At 39.6% G+C, this 22436-nt stretch overlaps 1 protein-coding gene across 1 annotated transcript in view; it reads right to left on the bottom strand.

Moving 5' to 3' along the window:
* Nucleotides 1–3740: 3740 nt before the first annotated feature.
* The window catches only part of bco2b (beta-carotene oxygenase 2b), a 65778-nt gene continuing 47082 nt past the window's right edge, over nucleotides 3741–22436 (bottom strand). Inside the window, exons 8-12 of the mRNA XM_073030012.1 lie at nucleotides 21703–21870; nucleotides 15904–16041; nucleotides 11729–11911; nucleotides 8513–8623; nucleotides 3741–6744 (exon numbers count right to left, since the gene is read on the bottom strand). Coding sequence (XP_072886113.1) covers nucleotides 6631–6744; nucleotides 8513–8623; nucleotides 11729–11911; nucleotides 15904–16041; nucleotides 21703–21870 — 714 coding nt within the window. The 3' untranslated portion in view covers nucleotides 3741–6630. The remainder of the gene's footprint in view (nucleotides 6745–8512; nucleotides 8624–11728; nucleotides 11912–15903; nucleotides 16042–21702; nucleotides 21871–22436) is intronic.

Raw genomic sequence — 22436 nt, 5'->3', positions numbered from 1 at the left:
ATACCACAGGAGTTGCTTGCTATATGAACAGACACTGCAATAGGGTAAACAATGGCAACATGTGGAATACACAAAAGTCATGTACACATTACCATCATTTTATGGCAACCAAATGAATATTGCTTAATAGATTAAAAAACTACAAATTAATTCATGATTTAAAAACACACACACACCTATAGAAATGAATTACTGAAATAACTAAAGGTATTTTCCTAATCTCCTCAAAGCTAATCAGTAAACTCCAAAACCTGGGCCTTAATGCTCCCTTGTACAATTAGATCCTGGATTTCCTCATTTGCAGACCCCTATCAGTCTGGATTCGCAAAAACATCTCCTCCATAATCTCCACCAGTACAGGAGCACCACAGGGATGTGTGCTTAGCCCCCTGCTCTACTTGCTTTACGCTTATGACTGTGTGGCTAAGTACAGTTCCAACTCCATATACAAGTTTGCTAATGACATCACTGTTGTGGGCTGTATCAAAGACTGCTTGGGACCCTGAATGGTAGTGAGGAGGTGTAACACTTGTTCCACTTGCAAGGATAAGTGCCAGGCAGGAGATCAGTAGGGAGGAAAGAAGTATCAGGCTGCTTCATTAAGAGAGAATACTGTGTGTGCATAATGGCTCGTCATTTTCAATCACTCTATGATTCCCTGAATGTGCTATTGTTATATATGCCTGTTACAGAGCAGAACAGGAATTATATGTTGACTCCAAGAGTGTAGGAAAGTTGTAGATATGTGGCACCAATGCCTAACTCCGGATTTCAAAATCAGAATCAGATTTAATATCACTGGCATATATTGTGAAATTTGTTAACTTTACAGCAGCAGTACAATGATAAATAAAGATAGAGAAAAAACTAAGTGTATATATATACAGTATATATCTATATATATTTATATATAATATATATTGTTATTAAGTTAAATAAAAGGTGCAAAAACAGAAATAAAAAAGTAGTGAGGTAGTGTTCATGGGTTCAATGTCCATTTAGAAATCAGGTGGCAGAGGGGAAGAAGCTGTTCCTGAATCTCTGAGTGTGTGCCTTCAAATTATTCCTCAATAATTTCTCACTATCTGTTTATTACACTCAACTCAGACATTAAATCCAACATCTTGAAGAAGTTTTCGATCAGCTCTTATGAAATCCCCTATAGTTGTGCTATATATTTTGGTGTTGTGCACTGTTATCATTTCTATCATAGTTAAATTCTGGACATAACAAAATGAAAACAATATGCTAGACTGAGTAGCAATGTTTCTTATCAGAGACCTTTGGTCAGAATGAGGAAAATTTGCAAATCAAACATGTTTTGCATTGCAGAGAAGGTGCAAAAGCCAAGAGAACAATAGATTTTTCTGATGGAGAAACTAAGAAAGTGGTGATGTTGATTGAGAGATGGCTTTTTAAATGGAGATGACCAATTCAAAGAAGGTGTTAAAAAAGATGAATGGGAAAAAAGAAAAGTAGTCATTGCTGGAATTGTAAGACACATTGAGCAGAAAGCAACATGTTACAAACCAATGGAGTTTAATGTGTTCTGACTGAACTCAGCTCAGTGTAGTTCATGAATGATAAAGCCCTGCAACTCTACACCATTCAAGACCTCCTCACATCACCTGAAAGCACTGGAGAGATGAAGATGCACTTCAGAAGTGTATTTATTACTGAGGGAAATGCAGAAGTCCTTTTGCTCTCGGGAAATTCCCCACAAACAGCTAAAACATGAATGACTAATGATGATGCTGGCTGAAGATAAAATGTTTTGCACTATTGTTCCAGATGGATTTCTTCCATAATTTATTTAATTATTGAGATACAGCACAGAATAGGCCCTGGGGGCTCTTTGAGCCACGACGCTCAGCAATCCCCCAGTTTAATGAAGCCTAATCACAGGATAAATTTACAATGACTAATTAACCTACTAACTGGTACATCTTTGGACTGTGAGAGGCAAAGCAAAGCACCCAGGGGAAACCCATGCGGTCACAGGGAGAACGTAGAAACTCCGTACAGACAGGACTGGGAATTGAACCTGGGTCATCTGTACTGTAAAGTGTTGTGCTAACCACTACACTATCGTGCCACCCCTTTAGGTTCATGGTAATATGGGAATCACAGCACATACCAAGGTCTCTGAGAATGCACTATAATAACCTGTAAGTGGAATATCCATATACGTAGCCTCCTGTGCTTTAGTAAATTGTTTATAAATTTGCAAATAAATTTGATTTCCTCTGACTTCACTTTCAGCCTGACAACCATATTTGTACAGCATTTAATGTTTTGTTAAAAATGCATGAGCAGTTAGAAAAATAATCTAACCCAACAAGGACTGTAAAAAAATCTATGTGAGGCTTTCAATGTGATTTTCTCATAATTCTGACAACAAACATTGTACATGTACAGGGAAATAAATTAAACAATACAGAATACGTCACTGTGAAAGTATCTTCACACAATTGTCTCCAGGATGTGTTAACATGTAATTGCATTCATATGAACTTCAGTACCAAGCTTGCTAAAAGGTGTTGCAAATGGCTTGAAAAGCTTATGACCTATCCTAGAAAGCACTAGGTGATGTAACCTTGGACCATTGGGTCTTTCAACATCAGACACTCTCGCCCAGGTGACCCAGGCAGGGTTGATCAGGTCCTGGCTTGTGTCCCAGCATTAATGCCACATTCAAATTTGCCAACAACACCACTGTTGTAGGCCAAATCAAAGGTAGTGATGAATTAGCATATAAGGGAGAGATTGAAATTCTGGCTGATTGGTGCCATTAGAAAAACCTCTTACTCAATGTCAGCAAGACAAAGGAACTGATTATAGACCTTAGGAGAAGAAAACCAGAGGTCCATGAGCCAGGCCTCACTGCAAGATCAGAGGAGGAGAGGGTGAGTAACTTTAAATTCCTCTGCGTTATTATTTCAGAGGACTTGTCCTGGACTCAGCATGTAAGTGCAATTACTAAGAAGGCATGACAGTACCTCTACTCCCTTAGAAGTCTGCAAAGATTCAGCATGACATCTAAAACTTTGATAGATGTGTAGTGGAGAGTATATTGACAGCAGCATCACAGCCTGGAATGGAAACACAAATGCCCTTGAATGGAAAATCCTACAAAATGTAGTGGATACAGCTCGGTATATCACCGGTAGAGCCTCCCCACCATTGAGCACATTTACACAGAGCGTTGTCACAGGAAAGCAGCATCCACCATCAGGAACCCCATCATCCAGGTCATGCTCTCTTCTCACTGTTGCCGCATGAAGAAGGTACAGGAGCCTCAGGACTCACACCACCAGGTTCAGGAACAGTTATTACCCCTCAACAATCAGGCTCTTGAACCAAAGGGGATAACTTCACTCAACTACACTTGCCCCATCACTGAAATGTTCCCTCAACCTATGGATTCACTTTCAAGGACTCTTCATCTCATGTTCTCAATAGTTATTATTATTATTATTATTATTTCTTTTGTATTTGCACAGTTTGTTGTCTTTTGCACACTGGTTGTATGCCCAGTTGGTGCAATCTTTCATTGATTCCATTATGGTAATTAGATTTATCAAGTATGCCCACAAGAAAATGAATCTCAGGGTTGTGTTTGGTGACATATACAGTGCCTTGTAAAAGTATTCAGCCCCCAACCCTTTGTTCACATAAATGAGTATTACAACCAGGGATTTTGATCAATTTAACTGAGAATTTTTATTTGTGAATCATATGCTCTTTTTAACAGCTTAGATTTTGAATAAAAAATCTTGAATCAACAATTTTGCATGAAAGTCAAGAATAACATTTTAATTCCATTTTCTATATTTGGCAGTAGAAAGAATCATTAATAGATCGGTATGCAAGTGCTGCAAGTTCAATATTGTACACAAATATATCAAATAGTTGTTACTTTTTTAATAATGCTTATTACTAAAAAGGTTACGTGATGGTTAAAAAGTCTTTCATATTTTTAGGAACAGCTAAAAGTTTCCACTAGAACTTGGACCATAAGACGTAGAAGCAGGATTAGGCCATTGGCCCATCGAGTCTGTTCTGCCATTCAGTCATTGTCGATCCTTTATCCCCCTCCCCTGCCTTCTCCCTGTAATATTTGATGCTGTAGCCAATCAAGAACCTATCAATCTCCGCCTTAAAGACACACAACAGCGACCTGGCCTCCACAGCTGCCTGTAGTAACAAATTCCACAAATTTATCACCCTCTGGCTAAAGTAATTTCTCCACATCTCTGGTTTAAATGGGCGACCCTCTATCCTGGGGCTCTGCCCTCTTGTTCTAGACTCCCCCACCATAGGAAACACCCTTTCCACATCTAGTCTGTCTAAGCCTTTCAAAATGCGAAAGATTCAATGATATCTCCCCTCATCCTTCTAAATTCCAGCGAGTACAGGCCCAGTGCCATCAAATGTTCCTCATATGATAGCCCTTTCATTCCCAGAATCATCTTTGTGAACCTCCTCTGAACGCTCTCCAATGCCAGCACATCCTTTTTTAAATAAGGAGCCTAAAACTGTTCACAATACTCAAGGTGAGGCCTCACCAGTGCCTTATAAAGCCTCAGCATCACATTTTTGCTCTTATATTTTAGAACTCTTGAAATGAATCCTAAATTGCCTTCCTTACCACTGACTCAACCTGCAAGTTAACTTTTAGGGTGTTTTGCACAAGGACTCCCAAGACTCTCTAACAAATTTCACGACATATGCCAGTGATAATAAACCTAATTCTGATTCTGATCTCAGATTTTTGGATTTTCTCCCAGTTTAGAAAATAGTCTGCACATTTATTTCTTCTACCAAAGTGCATGACCATGCATTTTCCAACATTGTATTTCATTTGCCACTTTCATGCCCATTCTCCTAATCTGTTTGTCCTGCAGCCTTCCTGTTGCCTCAACACTACCTGCCCCTTCACCAATCTTCATATCATCTGCAAACTTGGCAACAAAGCCATCTATTCTATCATCTAAGTCATTGATATACAGCATAAAACTTCATTATACTTGGTGCTGACAAAACTGATAACAATTTTGAATGCAGTTTTGGTCTATCACAAATTAAATGATAAATTATTCTCCTATTCTTGCTCAACTGTTTCCATTCCATCCTTTACTAGATCGTGATTGAAAAAAGGAATGGACTGATAATCTCCTTATTACAGGTCCTCCCAGCTTCTGAATGTCTAATTTATTTATAGCCAGTGTATATGAATGAGCATTTGGGAGAACAGGATGGATTTGCAGACCGCTGCATCTCTTGTTGTGTGGGAACTGGTTTCATGGCTGCATTTCCAATTTGCAAACTGTCATAATCTGGGTGGACCTGCATCCCAAATGCTGAAAGTATCTGAAAAGTTCCTATTCCTGCCCCAGGAGTTGGCCAAGTAATTTGTAAAAAAGTGACAAAACTTGGGGCTTATTTTAGGGTTTGGCTCCATACGCGATGTGCTCTTAATAAAGAAGCCTGGTGTGGGTAGATGGTGCCAGATTTTGCATAATCCTAACACTTTATTGCCAATAACAGAGTAAATAGTTAAGTGGTACCATTTTCAAATCCTATCCAATCACAGTTTAATAGATCTCAAACCTTCGAGCATGATGTAATGCCATGTTCCTGCCTTAATCCTTCCTATATTCCTTGACTCCTTTCTTTAACTAAAATTTATCAATTGATAGATTTTTCTTTTAATGGTTTATGTAATAGCAACTGATATATTCTTAAGTTCCCCAAATTTTACCACACTTTGTGAATAGAAGAATTTCCAATTCCTTTTTGAAAAACCTTGGTCTAACTTCTTTGATCTTGCGTCATCCTCCTAACTTCCCAAGTAACAGAAATTCTTTCTCTCTGTCTTCTTCAGAAATGTTACTGGACGGAACTAGACCAAATTCTGTTAATTAGCCTTCAACTACACTCATAGCAGCATGTGTCAATATTGACTAATTAGTGTTTATCAATTACTCTGCAGTAGATCCAGAAACAATACATGAAGTTATTCAGTAGTTGAGAATACTGGAAACTAATGGCCCAAATCCACTGTTTCTTCCCAAGGTCACTAGTCTCACTAAGGCATGTTTCAAACTGCTCCTATACTAAATTCCAAAATCATATTTACTTCCAGAAATCTATTTAATTTGCATTAAATTAATCAACAATGATAGGTTCCAGGTTTTAGTTGGGAAATTACCCACTCTTTCACTGAATCAATATGGGCTTGGGTGGTGTGGATCAATCTACTCTATGTATTATAATACTATCAGTGACTATCTATCAGAACAGTGAAGACAAAAGATCAAGTTTTTTCTTTGGCTTCATCTATAGGGCAGCATTTTAGGTTTATCGGATCCTTTTAATCTACCCACTGTAAATAGGAATTGTTAAACTCGAACTCTAACTAAGGCCTTTACCCACATTGGGACTGAGAACATTCTTTGTCCAATATGACACATATTGAATTGTTCAAGTGGAAACTGTAACTCTAAATTTATCTACTATTATTTGTTAATATAAATTAGTAAGCTTTTGGTTAAAATATATTAGATACCTAGTGATTACAGGTAATATAGCAGAGCAGTGCAAACCATAGACTTGATTCAATAAACTCTAACGCTTTGCAAAGACACCATGAAATCCAAATGTTATTCGAACAGGCACTTCTGCTCTCCCCATTTCTGTGAAGGTCTTAGCATCCAGTACAAGCAGCATGCTACCCTTGCTCTGAAAAAAAAGAATAGAATCTTTATTGGATTATCAGTTAAAGCCATGAATACCAAAATCCAGTTTCATATGAAAGATATTCTGTCCATTATTTTTGATGTCATGTTAATCCTTCTTGATGATTAAAAACATATTAGGAGATAATCAATTACAGCTCATATTCCTAGCAGAGGTATAATGACACAGCAAGAATCTTTCATTCATTTCTATGAATGGACTGGAAACTGTAGAAGCCTCCAACCTGATGGCATGAACATCAGTTTCTTGGGTTTCCAGTAATTGTCCCTGTCCCCCTCCATCATTCCCCATTCCCATTTCCCTCTCTCGACTTATATCATTACCTGCTCATCACTTCCCTCTGGTGCTCCTCCTCCTCCTCCTCTTTCTTCCAATAGTCTTCTACCCTCTCTTGTCAGACTCCCCCTTCTCTAGCTCTTTATCTCTTTTACCAATCAATTTTCCAGTTCTTTACTTGACCCCTCTCCCAGTTTCACCTATCATCTACCACCTTGTACTTCTTCCTCCAATCTTTTTTCCCAATCCTGAAGGAGGATCTTGGCCCAAAATGTTGACTATTTGCTCTTTTTAATTGATGCTGCCTGGCCTGCTGAGCATTTTGTGTGTGGAGCTGTAAACTTTGCCTGTTCTCCCCTTTCCCCATTCATGGTCAAATGCCTTACTCCAAAAGGGTTTGAGTTCTGAGCACTAAATTGTAAAATAACCCATGCAGCATTTTTACTTACTTTCTTAATGGTCTGAGATTAATTTTGTCAGAAATTCATGTTGAAAATAAATAAAGATCAAAACATTACACTGGTGTTCCATCTTCTACCAGCAATTAATGTGAGCTCCTAAATGTGATTCTGGGATCATTTGCTAAATATAAGTGTTCAATATAAAATTGATAACATATATGGAGGTCAGATCTCACCTGAAGCAGAAGTTTCTATCAGCCTTTAATAAGCAATTGTACATGTCTGCTTTGCATTTGATGCTGACAACATTCAGTTCAACCTCCCCTGAAGGTGATAGATTTGATGGGCATTTGAGAGAGAATAAATTGTGGGGGAATGATCCCGTTTTTTCTCTCTATTGCCAACATTTACCTTCTTCTAATTACACTCCCCTGGACAGAGAACTGATTAACAAGTGTCCATCATCCTCTCAGACAGCAACAATTACATTAGTGTCATCTGGAGAACCCAGGTCTCCACTGGTATTCCCTTTGTCTTGTCCACCCCACACCCCTATGCAACCTAAAATATGCTAATTTTCTGACATTTTCAGTTATGCAAAAAAGCATAGACCAGAAACATTAATCCTGTTCATCTCCACAGATATTGCCCAACTGAATCAGAATTCCCATTTTTTTCTATTTTTATTTAATATTTAAGCAACTGCAGATTTTTATGTTCCTTAGTACTTGAAACGGCTGTTTATGTGATGTTTAAATGGGGTTAACTTTCCCAAGTCCCTTACTAACGTCCAAACATTCACAGGACAAAGAGTAAGCTTGTTTACATGACTGAATCTGTTGCATCATTCACTTAGGTCATGTTTGGTGAGTTCTCCAATTCCATTTATCTGCCTTAGCTCCATATCCTTTAAAACCCTTGCCTGTGAGTGAGGCCTCCATCGGTCAGGGCCGACCATGGATGTTGCGTCCTAGCTGTCCAGATACACAAGCCTGGGCAGTACAATATGGAGAGCAAGCTGTTCGCCTAAAGAAAATAAAAATGTACCCCTGCCTAAGAAAACTTCTAATTACCTGATTTGGTGAAATAGCTACACTCAAAATAACTCCATCATCCTCATCTGTTCCATTAGGAGAAGGCACAAAGACTGGTTCTGATGGGTAGTAGCCTTTCTCACTCCAGATCTGTGGGGGGAAAAAAAACAATTACCAGACTAACTTATGCTTGTTTACAGTCTTCTAAGCCCAAGTCTCCCCACAAAAATAAATAAAATATTGAATGCTTGATCAAAGGCAAGTTTGATATTTCTATTACATCAGTGTTTTAAAACCAGTTAATTATTTCTGAATTGCAAACACTATATGAAGAGGAGATACTGGCTTGGTGGGAGAGGGGAGGGAAACAGACTAGGAGGTCAACTTTATGAACTAGAATTTATAGAATTAAACCCTTTAACTTCCAAGTGTTAAAGAGTGAATTCTAGAAACTCCAAGTCATGAGGCAAAAGCAATAGCCGTCAGTTGAGGTAAATATGAGGAAATCTGCAGATGCTGGAAATTCAAACAACACACACAAAATGCTGGTGGAACGCAGCAGGCCAGGCAGCATCTATAGGAAGAAGCACTGTCGATGTTTCGGGCTGAGACCCTTCATCAGGACTAACTGAAAGGAAAGATAGTAAGAGATTTGAACGTAGGAGGGGAGGGGGAAATATGAAATGATAGGAGAAGACCAGAGGCAAATATTTGGTCAGCAAGGACTGGTTAGTAAGCAAGTACAATTGTATAGAATAGGATAGAGGCACAATAAGTTTGGTTAAACAAAAGATGACAGAAGTGGAACACCAATTAAGAGATTATTGAGAGGACAACGTGATACTAAAGGAAGGAGTATGAGTGATGTTCAGATGGAAGCCAAGATATTAGAAGAGGAAAAGACGGAATTGAAAGAGATAATAACTAGAAGGAGACAATGTTAGACAGAGACAAGAGACTGCTGCTGCTGAAATCTAGAGAGAAAAACTCAGCGGGTCAGGCAACATTTATAGAGGGAAATAAGAAGTCCAGATAAAGGGTCTCAACCTGAATCGATGCTATCTATTTCCCTCCACAGATGTTGCCTAATCCCTTGCCATTTTACAGCAGTTTGTTGGGTTTCTTGAAGGGGACAATATTACATTGCTTTGGAATTCCAAGATGACAGTTGGGATTAAAACCAAAACCATCATTAGAGAAGTCTGGATTCAAACACAGAAGGAAGAACTGAAGAATTATGGCAATTGAGCACAATTCCATCAAGTTGGATAATTAAGGAGAGCCGGTAGGAAAAGAGGTAGTATGACTTAAGGTAAAAGACTTAAGTAGAGTTGAGAAGAACAAAGAGGGTTAATTCACCACAGACACTTTTAAAGAGGATATCTTTCATGAACCTGGTTAAGATCACTTTGGTTCGTTTGGGACTTAATTTCCAAGGTTCTTCCAAAAGGTTCAGGAGAGGTGAGCTTGGAGTTAAGGTAGGATAGACAGAGGAGAGGGGATATTCTTGAAGAAGTAGAACCATAAAACCATAAGATATTGGAGCAGAATTAGGCCATTCGGCCCATCAAGTCTACCCATCACTCCATTATGGCTGATTTATTATCCTTCTCAACCTCATGCTCCTGCCTTCTCCCCATCACTTTTGATGCTCTTACTAATCAAGAACCTATCAACATCTACTTAAAGTATACCCAATGACTTGTCCTCTACATTTGTCCATGGGAATGAATACCACCATCTGGTTAAAGAACCATCTGCAAAGTGAACTAGCATTTGAGTCAGGAAGACAAGTTAAAATGAAGGCTATACTTCTTTCATAAGTGCTAAAGATATAAACAATGTCAGTTTATTTATATTGTAAGCAATATTGATCAAGATTTTGCCATGAAAAACACAAATAGGTGAAAATTGAGGATTTGGAATGAAGTGGGAAACATTCTGCTGGAGGGAACTCTGTGGATTGAACAAATTGTTTGTGGCTCCAAACTGGAGTCTCTTGTGTCTCCCTTTGGAGCATAGTAATAAAGCCCCTTTTTACTGGGTGTCTCTAGAGGTGCGGCTTGTTAGTCCCTCACTAACAGCCACCAGACTCAGTGGTGAGAAAACCACCTTTCTCAGATTCTGTATGTCTAGGGTCGATATGACTTGGGTCCCACCAAACCCAGGAAGCTAGGATGTCTCGACCACCCAAACCCCGATCTGTGTGAATTCTGTGTAACTACTGCCCCCAAGAAATTGTCCAACTGCAAGAAATAACAGACCATACACTACATACAGTTATAAAGAAAGTATATTTACAAATGTCAGCTATATAGAGCAGTTGGTAGGAAAAAGGAAAAAATAAAAAGGGCCCATTATAGTTAACCTAGTCCAAATGAGCACATTAGTTGGAGCTCATCTTGAAGCTGATTTTAACTCGTGCCGGACCCATGGTCTGTGTGAAAGTACACACCACCTTCCAAATATCACTCAAAATCTACCTCGAACCAATAGGCTCCCCCACAAGCGTATTGTTCCTTCCTCCTTGAAGCCATTCATCTGCACCAAGCACCTTGTGCAACAGGGGCAGCATCCTCAGCCATGTTTCCTCCAGTCTTCTCGCAGCTCCCGTCATAAAGGCCTCAACCCACACCAATGTCTGTCACCTTTCTGTCTTTCTGCCCAGCGCTCTCTAGAACCTTCTCCCAATTCCACCATCCTGATTGGCTGATACAACATTCCAAAGCTGAACAACATAGCTCCTTATCTTTAGCTCAAACACAAACATGTTAGAAGCAGAACAGACTGCTCTTACAGAACTGCTAAAACAAAATACCTACAGCAGAGCAGTAAAAATTTTAACCAGGGCGTTATGGTAATAAAAATAGATTTTACATTTTAATGCAATATTTTCTTGTTTCAATGGCAGGGAAATATCTAGAATTTATGATATAGAGACAGTCCATTCAATCCAATAGATCCATGTATCTGTTCACCCATCCTTCTATAATTGCCTCTATCATTGATGTTCCAAATAGATCCTCAGTTCTGATCAAGCAAGATCCCATCACAAAATACAGAGGAAGTATTATTTCTATATGGATAATTTTATTCCACTGTTATTTATAGCTTACTAAGCAAAGCACAGAGGAGGTTCACAACTGATCATTCATTCAAAATAATGATAAAATACAGAGAAAAGGCACAGATTTTTAAAGTAGGGCTGGTAAACATGTACCATGACAACATTATTAGATTTCACTTCACTTATACCTTATATTTCTTTGTATCCACATCCATCTTTATTAGAGAGTTCGGCATCACATGCTTGGTTCCACATGCATAAAAGTATTTGTATTTTCTGGTGCTGTACTTTGCATAGTTAATTTGTGGAAATTCCATTCCACCTTCATCCAGAAAATCATCATCATAGAGCTTCTCAGACTCACACCAAATCTATAGAAGAAAAAAAGACCCACTGTATTGCAGAAAAGAATCATGGAAATTTTACAAAAGAAGGCTACTTGGTCCATTGGTTAAGTACTGTTTAAAAGGAGAACTACAAAAGCTAATTTCACTTTCCTGTGCTGGGATCCATGGCCTTGAAGGTCCCTGGTCTCAGGTACCTATAAAATGTGATGAGGGTTTCTGCCTCTACCACCCACTCAAGCACTGAGCTTCAGAACACTACAACCCCTTGAAAGAAAAACCTTCCCTCATCTTCCCTCCAACTGTCCTACCAGATGCTTCCTAGATTTTGATGTGTTTATTCTACCTAGTCTATCATAACTTTATACAACAAAAGCAATGAACATTGCAAATGCTAAAGGGTCTTCCAGCTGAAACATTATCTGTGTGTCACTTTGCACAAATGCTGTCTGATCTGTTGAGTGCTTCCATGCTAATGTTATTTCAGATACACAGGAACTGCAGCTTTTTGACTTTGTAAACATTAGTTAAGATTCCCCACTGTTTCAAACTTTAAAAAAAACAAGTTATCCAATCTATTCTATGTTATTGAACCCTTCTTAAATTTTTATTTAGGAGCATAGATAAAGTGGACAACCAAACCTATTTTCTAGGGCAGCAATGGCCAATAGCATAGGACACCTGATTAAGGTGAGTGGAGGTAAGGTTGGAGAGGGGGCACCAGAGGTAAATTTTTACACAGATTTGTAGGTTTGTGGAACACCCTATTGGAATGGTGGTAGAGGCTGATACAATAGTAACATTTAAAAGACCCTTAGATAGTGATGTGGATAGAAGAAAAATGGATGGATCTGTGTAGTAGGGAAGGGATAGATTGATTCAGTGTCCAAGAAGAGTCGTGTGAGCTGCCTTAATGATTATCGCCCAGTAGCACTCATGTCTACAGTCATGAAATGCTTTGAGAGGTTGGTCATGGCTAGAATAATCACCTGCCTCAGGTAGGATCTGGGCCCATTGCAATTTGCCTATTGCCACAATAGGTCTATGAAAGATGCAATTTCAATGGCTCTTCACACAGCCTCAGATCACCTGGACAATACAAACACCTATGTGTGGATGCCGTTTGTTGACTATAGCTCAACATTTAACACCATCACTCCTGCCATCCCAATCAAAAAGCTACAGAACCTGGGCCTCTGTACTTCCCTCTGCAATTGGATCCTCGACTTCCTAACCTGAAGACCACAGTCTGTGTGGATTGGTAATAATATCTCCTCCTCACTGATGATCAACACTGGCGCACCTCAGGGGTGTGTGTTTAACCCACTGTTCTACTCTCTATATACGCATGACTATATAGCTAGGCATAGCTCAAATACCATCTATAATGATACAACCATTGTTAGCAAAATCTCAGATGAAGAGAGGGTGTACAGGAATGAGATATACCAGCTAGTTGAGTGGCATCATAGCAACAACCTTGCACTCAATGTCAGTAAGACCAAAGAACTGACTGTGGACTTCAGAATGGGTAAGACAAGGGAACACACTCCAGTTCTCATAGAGGGAGGGATCAGAAGTGGAGAGAGTGAGCAATTTCAAGTTCCTGGTTGTCAAGATCTCTGAGGATCTAACCTGCTCCCAACATATTGATGCAGTTATAAAGAGGGCAAGACAGTGGCTATATTTCATTAGGAGTTTGAGAAGATTTGGTTTGTCACCTAGAGCACTTGAAAACTTCTGCAGATGTACCATGGAGAGCATTCTGACAGGCTGTATCACTGTCTGGTATGCGGGGGGGAGGGGCTACTACTGTACAGGATTGTAAGAAGCTACAGCAAGTTGTAAAATTAGTTAGCTCCATCATGGATACTAGTCTCCGTAGTATCCAAGACACTTTCAAGGAGCAGTGTCCCAGAAAGGCGGTGTCCATTATTAAAGAATCTCATCACCCAGGATATGCCCGCTTCTCATTGTTACCATTGGGAACGAGGTACTAATGCTAAGGCTCATACTCAGAAATTCAGGAGCAGCTTCTTGACCTCTGCCATCCGATTTCTAAATGGACATTGGACCCATGAACACTACCTCACTTTTTTTCTGTTTTAATTCTAGTTTTAATTTAACTCATAAAAATATATATTTACTGTGATCTATTTATTTATTATTTGTTATGTATTTATTTATTTATCTGTGTTTATCATGTATTGCACTGTACTGCTGCTGCTAACTTAACAAATTTTGTGACATATACCAATGATATTAAACTTGATTCTGATTCTGATCATTTAGTATGTTTATATAGGTCGCACATCATGGGCCAAAAGGCCAGTACTGTGCTCTGCTGTTCTATATTCTATGCCCTGTGAACGAGCATTTCCATAGGTGTTCTGGTTTCCTCCCTCCTTCCTTAGACTGTCTGGTTGGTGGGTTAATATACCACTGTAAATGGTTAATACAACGGAATAGTTATGTGAGACACATAAAGTTTGCAGGAAGTGAGTGGGGAAATGGGACCAATGGGATGTTCTGAGAGCAGTATCTGTGTTCAAAGGACTCCAGAGACCAATGGCTGTGAGCTACTCATGAACTATCATTTGTTATTCAAGTATAACATTTTATACTTAATAAACTTTCAATCCTTCACACCAACTATTTGGTTCTACTCATTTTGCCATGTCTGAGAACATTCCTCTCAGTTAAGATTTTCTGGTCTTGACATCATTCTGATAAATAATGACCCTCTCCTATATAATCAAATTCTTCCTATAATGTATGCAGTATATTCTTAAATAATAGGATCTTCATTTTTCATGAATTATTTGATCTCAAAGAGGATGTGTACAGATAAATACAGTATACAGAAAGTACTCAAAACATCATAAAGCAATTAGTGATTGTGATGAGGAATAAGCTGACATTTCAGGTGCAGAGCTAAGTGTTTAGAGGCTCTCTGTATCAATCACTCCCAGGTCAGTAATGTAATAGACTTTCTTTTCTGCCTCACTATTTGCCTTAACTTTAATCTTAGAAAACAATCCCAGTTATCACCTCTGATGCTATCTGGTCATCATGGATGAGACCTCTACCACCACTATAGTTATGTTTTAAGTGTAAAATCTAAATTCTGAAAATTGTTAGCAGGCCAGACAACATCTGATGGTAACAAAACTAAAAATACATCCTCCTTATTCTTCTATAAGTTTTGTTCTCATCTTTTTAACTGCTGTTCATTCTCCTAGTCATAATGTCAGCAAGAAATCCATTAGACCACCTGACATTGTTTGTACATGTTATTATGCTGCAAGCATTGAAAAGTGTATTTATTGATTGATTGAGATACAGTGCGGGATAAGCCCTTCCGGCCCTTTGAGCTGGGCCACCCTGCAACCCCCTGTTTAGCGCTAGCCTAATCACAGGACAATCAATCTATCAACTGGTAGGGCTTTGGACTGTGTAGGAAACCAGAGCACCTGGAGAAAACACACGCAGTCACGGGGGAAACATGCAAACTCCTTACAGGCAGTGGCAGGTTATTTCTGCTCCATCCCGACAACTTTCCATCGACTCTTGATCAGTGGGGAGAAAGTTCCCAAGATACACAGAACTGTAGTAACAATCAAACTAAATAATCTACTAATGTGTAAATAATTAATTATCCATTTAAATTGTACTGACAGAGCACTCTTTGTGTTGTTAAGTCTGTGTTTAGCTGTGGGAGGTTAAGAGGCATCAGATAGAGCTTACATATGGCAACTCAAGTGTGAAACCAGGAATTTACACCAACTGACTGCACAGTCTGGCTGTTGTATTTGCTATCAGCAAATGGTTATTGCACTTGTGTTTACTGTGTGGTGCCTGTTACATATTCTGTCAGAAATTACGGCATTTTTACAGTATCTTTAGGGAGAATGGGATCGCAGTAGCCAAAAATGGAAGCCAATTACAAACAAGAAACAGTCTGTATTTCATAAAAATGAAATAAAGATTGGCATGCTGATAGCAAATAAAGAACATACCTTTCCTTCTGCCTTTTGGAAGGCACGTGCACTGCTGTACGTCAAAGTGTTGAGGTTCTCTTCAATCGGTCTGTTGGAGTTGATGTTCAAAGGCAAAACAAGCCTGTATGGCAATCCTTTTGGAAGTGTATTGTAAAACTAAAATGCAAAATATTTTTAAATGCATTAACAAGAACCTTTACAGTAGATCACTAGAAAGGTAACAAATTCAGGACTATAATGAATAGCCAATCTAATGTTGATGAAGGTACCATACAGAGTGAAATAAGAAGCAATCAGAGCAGAAGGCCAAAGCCTAGATCAGGGATTCCCAACATAGGGTCCATGGACCCCTCAATTAATGGTAGGGGTCCATGGCATAAAAACAGTTTGGGAACCCCTGGCCTAGATTATTCTAAGGACTTCTAAAGAAGAGAATAGAAAAAATATTGCAGAGTTGAGGGTCGAAGGAAAATAATAACATAAGAGATAGTATCAATTGCCTGCATTACCATTTAATAAGATTGTGGCTGACATTTTACCTCAGTATCACTTTCAACTACTAACTACAAATGGGTTGATACCCTTAATATTCAAAAGGCTATTATCTTTTTCCTGAATATACACAGTTAGTGAGCCTCCACTTAATTCTTGTATTGAAAATTCCAAAGAATCGCTGCCATTGAAGTGATGAAATTTCTTCTCATCTCAGTGCTGAATAGCCAATTGGAGAATTGGACCCCCCTCAGACAGAGAAATCATCATCCCATTATCTAATCTGACAAGCCAAGTATAAATGTTATACATTTCATTGAGATTACCTCCCATTCTTCTAAATTTTATAGTACAGGTTTCCCCCGCTATTTGAAGGTACAGCGTTCCTATGAAACGGTTCGTAAGCCGGAATATCGTAAAGTGAAGAAGCAATTACCATTTATTTTTATGGGAAAAAATTGTGAATGTTTGCAGACCCAAAAAAACCTACCAAATTATGCCAAATAACACACAAAACCTAAAATAACAGTAACATATAGTAAAAGCAGGAATTATCTGATAAATACACAGCCTATACAAAGTAGGAATACTTTTCTACAATTATTGCAGCACTGTCTACCGCAGCGAAAATTTCACAAAGTGCTTTCAGCAGCACTCGCGGCAGAAACACACGGCGCAAAGCGCTCCCGGCAGAAACACTTTTCCCAGTAACCTTTAAGCTGTGAAGCTACCGAATAACACACAAAAATACACAGCCTATATAAAGAAGAAATAATGTACGCCCAGTGTAGTTTCACTTACTGGAATCGGGAAGACTGTGAACACACTGATGATGGTGTGTTAGGCTGAGTCGTCGGAGGTTGGGGTGGTGGGACACTGGGGTGTCATCTCATCGTCGTCTGTTTCCATCAGGGCAGGCAGGTCACCTTCTTCCATGTCTGCCTGCCTCAATGTCGAAGGTCGAGGTTTGTCGTCTGCTGTGGCTGATGTGGAAGGCTTGAAAAACGACAGTATGCTTGACTGCTTAGCCTCGCGCATTTTTCTATCATACAGTTCTTTGTAAGCGCTCAAACCATCCTGTAAATATGCCCTAAACCTACATACCCTTTCAAAATTAAAGTCATACTTTTCTGCAATCATTGCAGCGTTGTCAATCGCAGCGAAAATCTCACACAATTGCTTCACGTTCAGTTCCTGGATAACTTCACTTCGGTTACTTCGGCTACTGCGTTCGGTTTCGATTGTTATTCTTTCCTCTTCATCAGCTCTTCATTTGTCAGTTCTTGGTCATGGGATGCCAAAATCTCATCCTCGTCAACTTCCACAAACCCTTAGCCAAACTCACTATATCCTTACCTCGTTCACCACGATCGAAACGCTTAATTATGTCTAGTTTTACGCTAAGTGTAACACCCTTAGATAGATAGATAGATACTTTATTCATCCCCATGGGGAAATTCAACTTTTTTCCAATGTCCCATACACTTGTTGTAGCAAAACTAATTACATACAATACTTAACTCAGTAAAAAATATGATATGCATCTAAATCACTATCTCAAAAAGCATTAATAATAGCTTTTAAAAAGTTTTTAAAAGTTCTTAAGTCCTGGCGGTAGAATTGTAAAGCCTAATGGCATTGGGGAGTATTGACCTCTTCATCCTGTCTGAGGAGCATTGCATCGATAGTAACCTGTCGCTGAAACTGCTTCTCTGTCTCTGGATGGTGCTATGTAGAGGATGTTCAGAGTTTTCCATAATTGACCGTAGCCTACTCAGCGCCCTTCGCTCAGCTACCGATGTTAAACTCTCCAGTACTTTGCCCACGACAGAGCCCGCCTTCCTTACCAGCTTATTAAGACGTGAGGTGTCCCTCTTCTTAATGCTTCCTCCCCAACACGCCACCACAAAGAAGAGGGCGCTCTCCACAACTGACCTATAGAACATCTTCAGCATCTCACTACAGACATTGAATGACGCCAACCTTCTTAGGAAGTACAGTCGACTCTGTGCCTTCCTGCACAAGGCATCTGTGTTGGCAGTCCAGTCTAGCTTCTCGTCTAACTGTACTCCCAGATACTTGTAGGTCTTAACCTGCTCCACACATTCTCCATTAATGATCACTGGCTCCATATGAGGCCTAGGTCTCCTAAAGTCCACCACCATCTCCTTGGTCTTGGTGATATTGAGATGCAGGTAATTTGAGTTGCACCATATCACAAAGTCCTGTATCAGTTTCCTATACTCCTCCTCCTGTCCATTCCTGACACACCCCACTATGGCCGTGTCATCAGCGAACTTCTGCACATGGCAGGACTCCGAGTTATATTGGAAGTCTGATGTGTACAGGGTGAACAGGACCGGAGAGAGTACGGTTCCCTGCGGCGCTCCTGTGCTGCTGACCACCGTGTCAGACCTACAGTCTCCCAACCGCACATACTGAGGTCTATCTGTCAAGTAGTCCACTATCCAATCCACCATGTGAGAGTCTACTCCCATCTCCGTTAGTTTGTGCCTTAAGATCTTGGGCACAAGATCTTTTAGGCTTTTCCGATACCTTAGAACTCATCTTGCTAACGGATGTACAAAATAAATCAACATAAAGCACAGATGCTCACAGGCACGTGTTTAAGCAATGCCGGCTAGAATGCAGTTCCGGGGGAGGAGCTTGGCTGCTCGGGGCGCGCGCGCTGCCTTTTTCGTCCGCTGCCTTTTATCGCCAGCTGCCTTTTATCGTAACAATGAAAACACCTTCTGTTAGCGAAAACAGGTAACTAATATAGGTCTTTCGTAACAGCGAGTTGACGTAACGTGAACGTTCGAAAAACAGGGAACACCATAGGCTCAGACTGATTAACATTTTCTGATAGGACAAACTTCCAATCTCAGGATTAATCTGGTGAACCTTCATTGTACTTTATTGAACCCCGCTTATTTATTCTTTTGCTTGAAGCCTTATAAACTCCAGCAAATTTGTCAAATGTGATTTGCCTTTCATAAATCCACGTCAACTCTAACAAATCTTGTAATTATTTCTCAATGTTACTTTATCATTTCTTAATAATTAATTCTTGCATCTTCCCTACCACTGATATTGAGCTCACTAGGTTACAGCAACTCAATGCATAAAAGCATGAAGACATGGTCAAAAGGTTCAGTTGTTGTTCAGATCAAACATCAGAATGTGATCTAAGTTACCTTGACCATGGGTTGATTGTTGGTGTCAGATAGGGTTGGGGCTTTGAGTATCTCAGAAACTGCTGATCTCCTGGGATTTTCACACACAACAGTCTCTAGAGTTTACAGAGAATGGTGTGAAAAACAAAAAAAAAATCCAGTGAACAACAGTTCTGTGGGTGAAAACACCTCGTTAATGAGCGAAGTCAAAGGAGAATGGCCAGACTGGTTCAAGCTGACAGGAAGGCAATCGTAACTCAAATAACCTCACACTATTAGGTAGAGGAGCTACTGCGTGCAAATATTATTACTAAAAATATTCTTTGATTCTTGTAACAACACACACAAAATGCTGGTGGAACACAGCAGGCCAGGCAGCATCTATAGGGAGAAGCAATGTCGACGTTTCAGGCTGAGACCCTTCGTCAGGACTGAAGGACGAAGGGTCTTAGCCTGAAACGTTGACATTGCTTCTTCCTATAGATGCTGCCTGGCCTGCTGTGTTCCACCAGCATTTTGTGTGTGTTGTTGTTTGAACTTCCAGCATCTGCAGATTTCCTCCTGTTTGCTCTTTGATTCTTGTGATGTTTTGACACCAAAGATCACTCATCTCAAACTCACAAGGCAGTTATTAATAACTATAGAAGGAAGAAGCTGGAAGTCCATGAGCCAGTCCTAATTATGGGATCAGAGGTGAAGAGGGTCAGCAGCATTAAATTCCTTGGTGTTATCGTACCAGAGGACCTGTCCTGGGACCAGCACATAAGCTCCATTACAAAGAAGTCACAATAGTGCCTTGATTTTCTTCGAAGTTTACATAGATTCAACATATCAGAATCAGAATCAGACTTTAATCGCCAAGTACCTATGCACATACAAGGAATTTATTTCCGGCAGATGTTGTCTCTCTGCTCATAACAATAATAATGATAAATATAAATGAAAATATAGATTATACATACAGGTAGTGCAATCCAAGTAATAGTTAGCCGACAGTTAACCGGCAGTTAACTGTTCAGCAAAGTGACTGCAGTAGGGAAAAAACTTCTCCAGTGCCTATCAGTCTTAGTCTGGAGGGATCTGAAGTGCCTACCAGACGGAAGCAGATCAAACAGTCCGTGCGCAGGATGGGAGGAGTCCTTTATTATGTTCCCCGCCCTCTTCTTCAACCTGGAAGAGTAACCATTGACAAGCATCTACACTGAGGAGAGTATCTTATCTGCATCACAGCCTGGTATGGAAACACCAATGCCTAGGAATGAAAAATATCTACAGAAATTGGTGGATACAACCCAGTCGTTCACAGGCAAAGCCCTTCCCACAATTGAGCAAATTTGCATGGAGCACTGTCACAAGAAAGAAGCATCCATCATCAAGGACCCCCACCATCCAGACCATGCTCTCTCCTTGCTGCTGCCATCAGCAAGGAGTTATAGGAGTTTTGGATCCCACGCCTCAGGTTTAGGAATAGTCCTTCTTCTTAAGCCTGACACCCCTAATAGGACACAGGCCAGTGATAGCGGCTCGCCAGTCCTCTGTCCTGGGCCAGTCTTTTAAGTCCAGATGTTGCCCATCTATATGTCTTCTAGGTGAAGATCCTTCCTCTCCCAGGGATGATGGATTTGAAACTTCTGTTGGCATTCCTGTAGCTCTAGGTTTTTACAGGGTGGGGTTGCTAGCTCCATGCCCAACTCCTCTCCTTTCACAGCTGGGCTCGCAACCATCCATGGCAGAGTTTTCGGAATACACATTACCCCATAACCATCAAGCTCCTGAAACAGCCTGGATATCTTCATTAACCACAACTCTGAGTGAATTTAACAACCTATAACAGACTCACTTTCAAGGACTCTTTACAACTCAATCTGTCTGTATTTTTTTGCACAATTTTACTTCTTTGCACGTTTTACTGACTGTTTGTCAGTCTTAGTTTATGCATAATTTTACATAAATTCTATTGTAGTTCTTTATTTTCCTGTAAATGCCTGCAAGAAAATGACTCTCAATATAGTATATGGCAACATATGCATACCTTGATAATACATTTTATTTTGAGTTTGATTTTGATAATTTGGCTAATTGTAAACAAAGTAGAACACAAAAACCAGTAAGTATAAAAGCAGGAAGTATAAATAATGTTTTGTTTTACCTCATCCAATTTTTCGCCACTTTGCCGCAGGTTTTGCAGAGTTAATTTGTTCAGAAAATTCCCACTTTCAAAACGGCAGTAATCAAGTACAATAAAGCCATTATCCTCAAAGGCATTAATATGATGAAACAAGCAGAAGGCTTTGGTGTAATATTTGAAGGGATTCACCTGAGAAAATTAAAAATAATTATTAATGCATCCCAATGCTACAGAAAACAGGCCAATGTTCACTTGCTCTTGAGTATACTTGTTTAAAAGTACAGGTTTATTGTTCAATCAGGATGTATCTTAACCGTGTTTGAAATGTTTATAAATTATATTCCCTTGTGATTCATCAAATACCAACATCATTCAATGTATGTTCATAGCCTAGTTTATAGGTTTACAATGACGCTACCGCTTTGCTTTTGCAAGAAACATTCTCTTGTTCTTCTTTTATATTTAGCTCCAAACACCAACCAACTATGCTTCTCAGGAATGAAGTAACTTGTCAACTCTGCCATAAATCTCCTAAAATTTGCAGTATTAGACAATTTAAGGAGGAGATTTAACTTCCTTTGCTCAGCTGAATCATATCAAATAGGAATTAAGATCCAAGTACAAAATACAAAGTGCTGGATGAACTCAGCAGATCAGGCAGCATCTATGGAGGGAAATGGACAGTCAATATTTCATCAGCACTGGAAAAAGTGGAGATAGCCGGTATAAAGAGTGAAGGGATGGAGTGGAACAAG

This window comes from Hemitrygon akajei, chromosome 26 (assembly GCF_048418815.1).
Source record: "Hemitrygon akajei chromosome 26, sHemAka1.3, whole genome shotgun sequence".
NCBI classification, from domain to species: Eukaryota; Metazoa; Chordata; class Chondrichthyes; order Myliobatiformes; family Dasyatidae; genus Hemitrygon; species Hemitrygon akajei.
The sequence above is the reverse complement of the archived record's forward strand: the minus strand, read 5'-3'. Positions and strand labels throughout refer to the sequence as shown.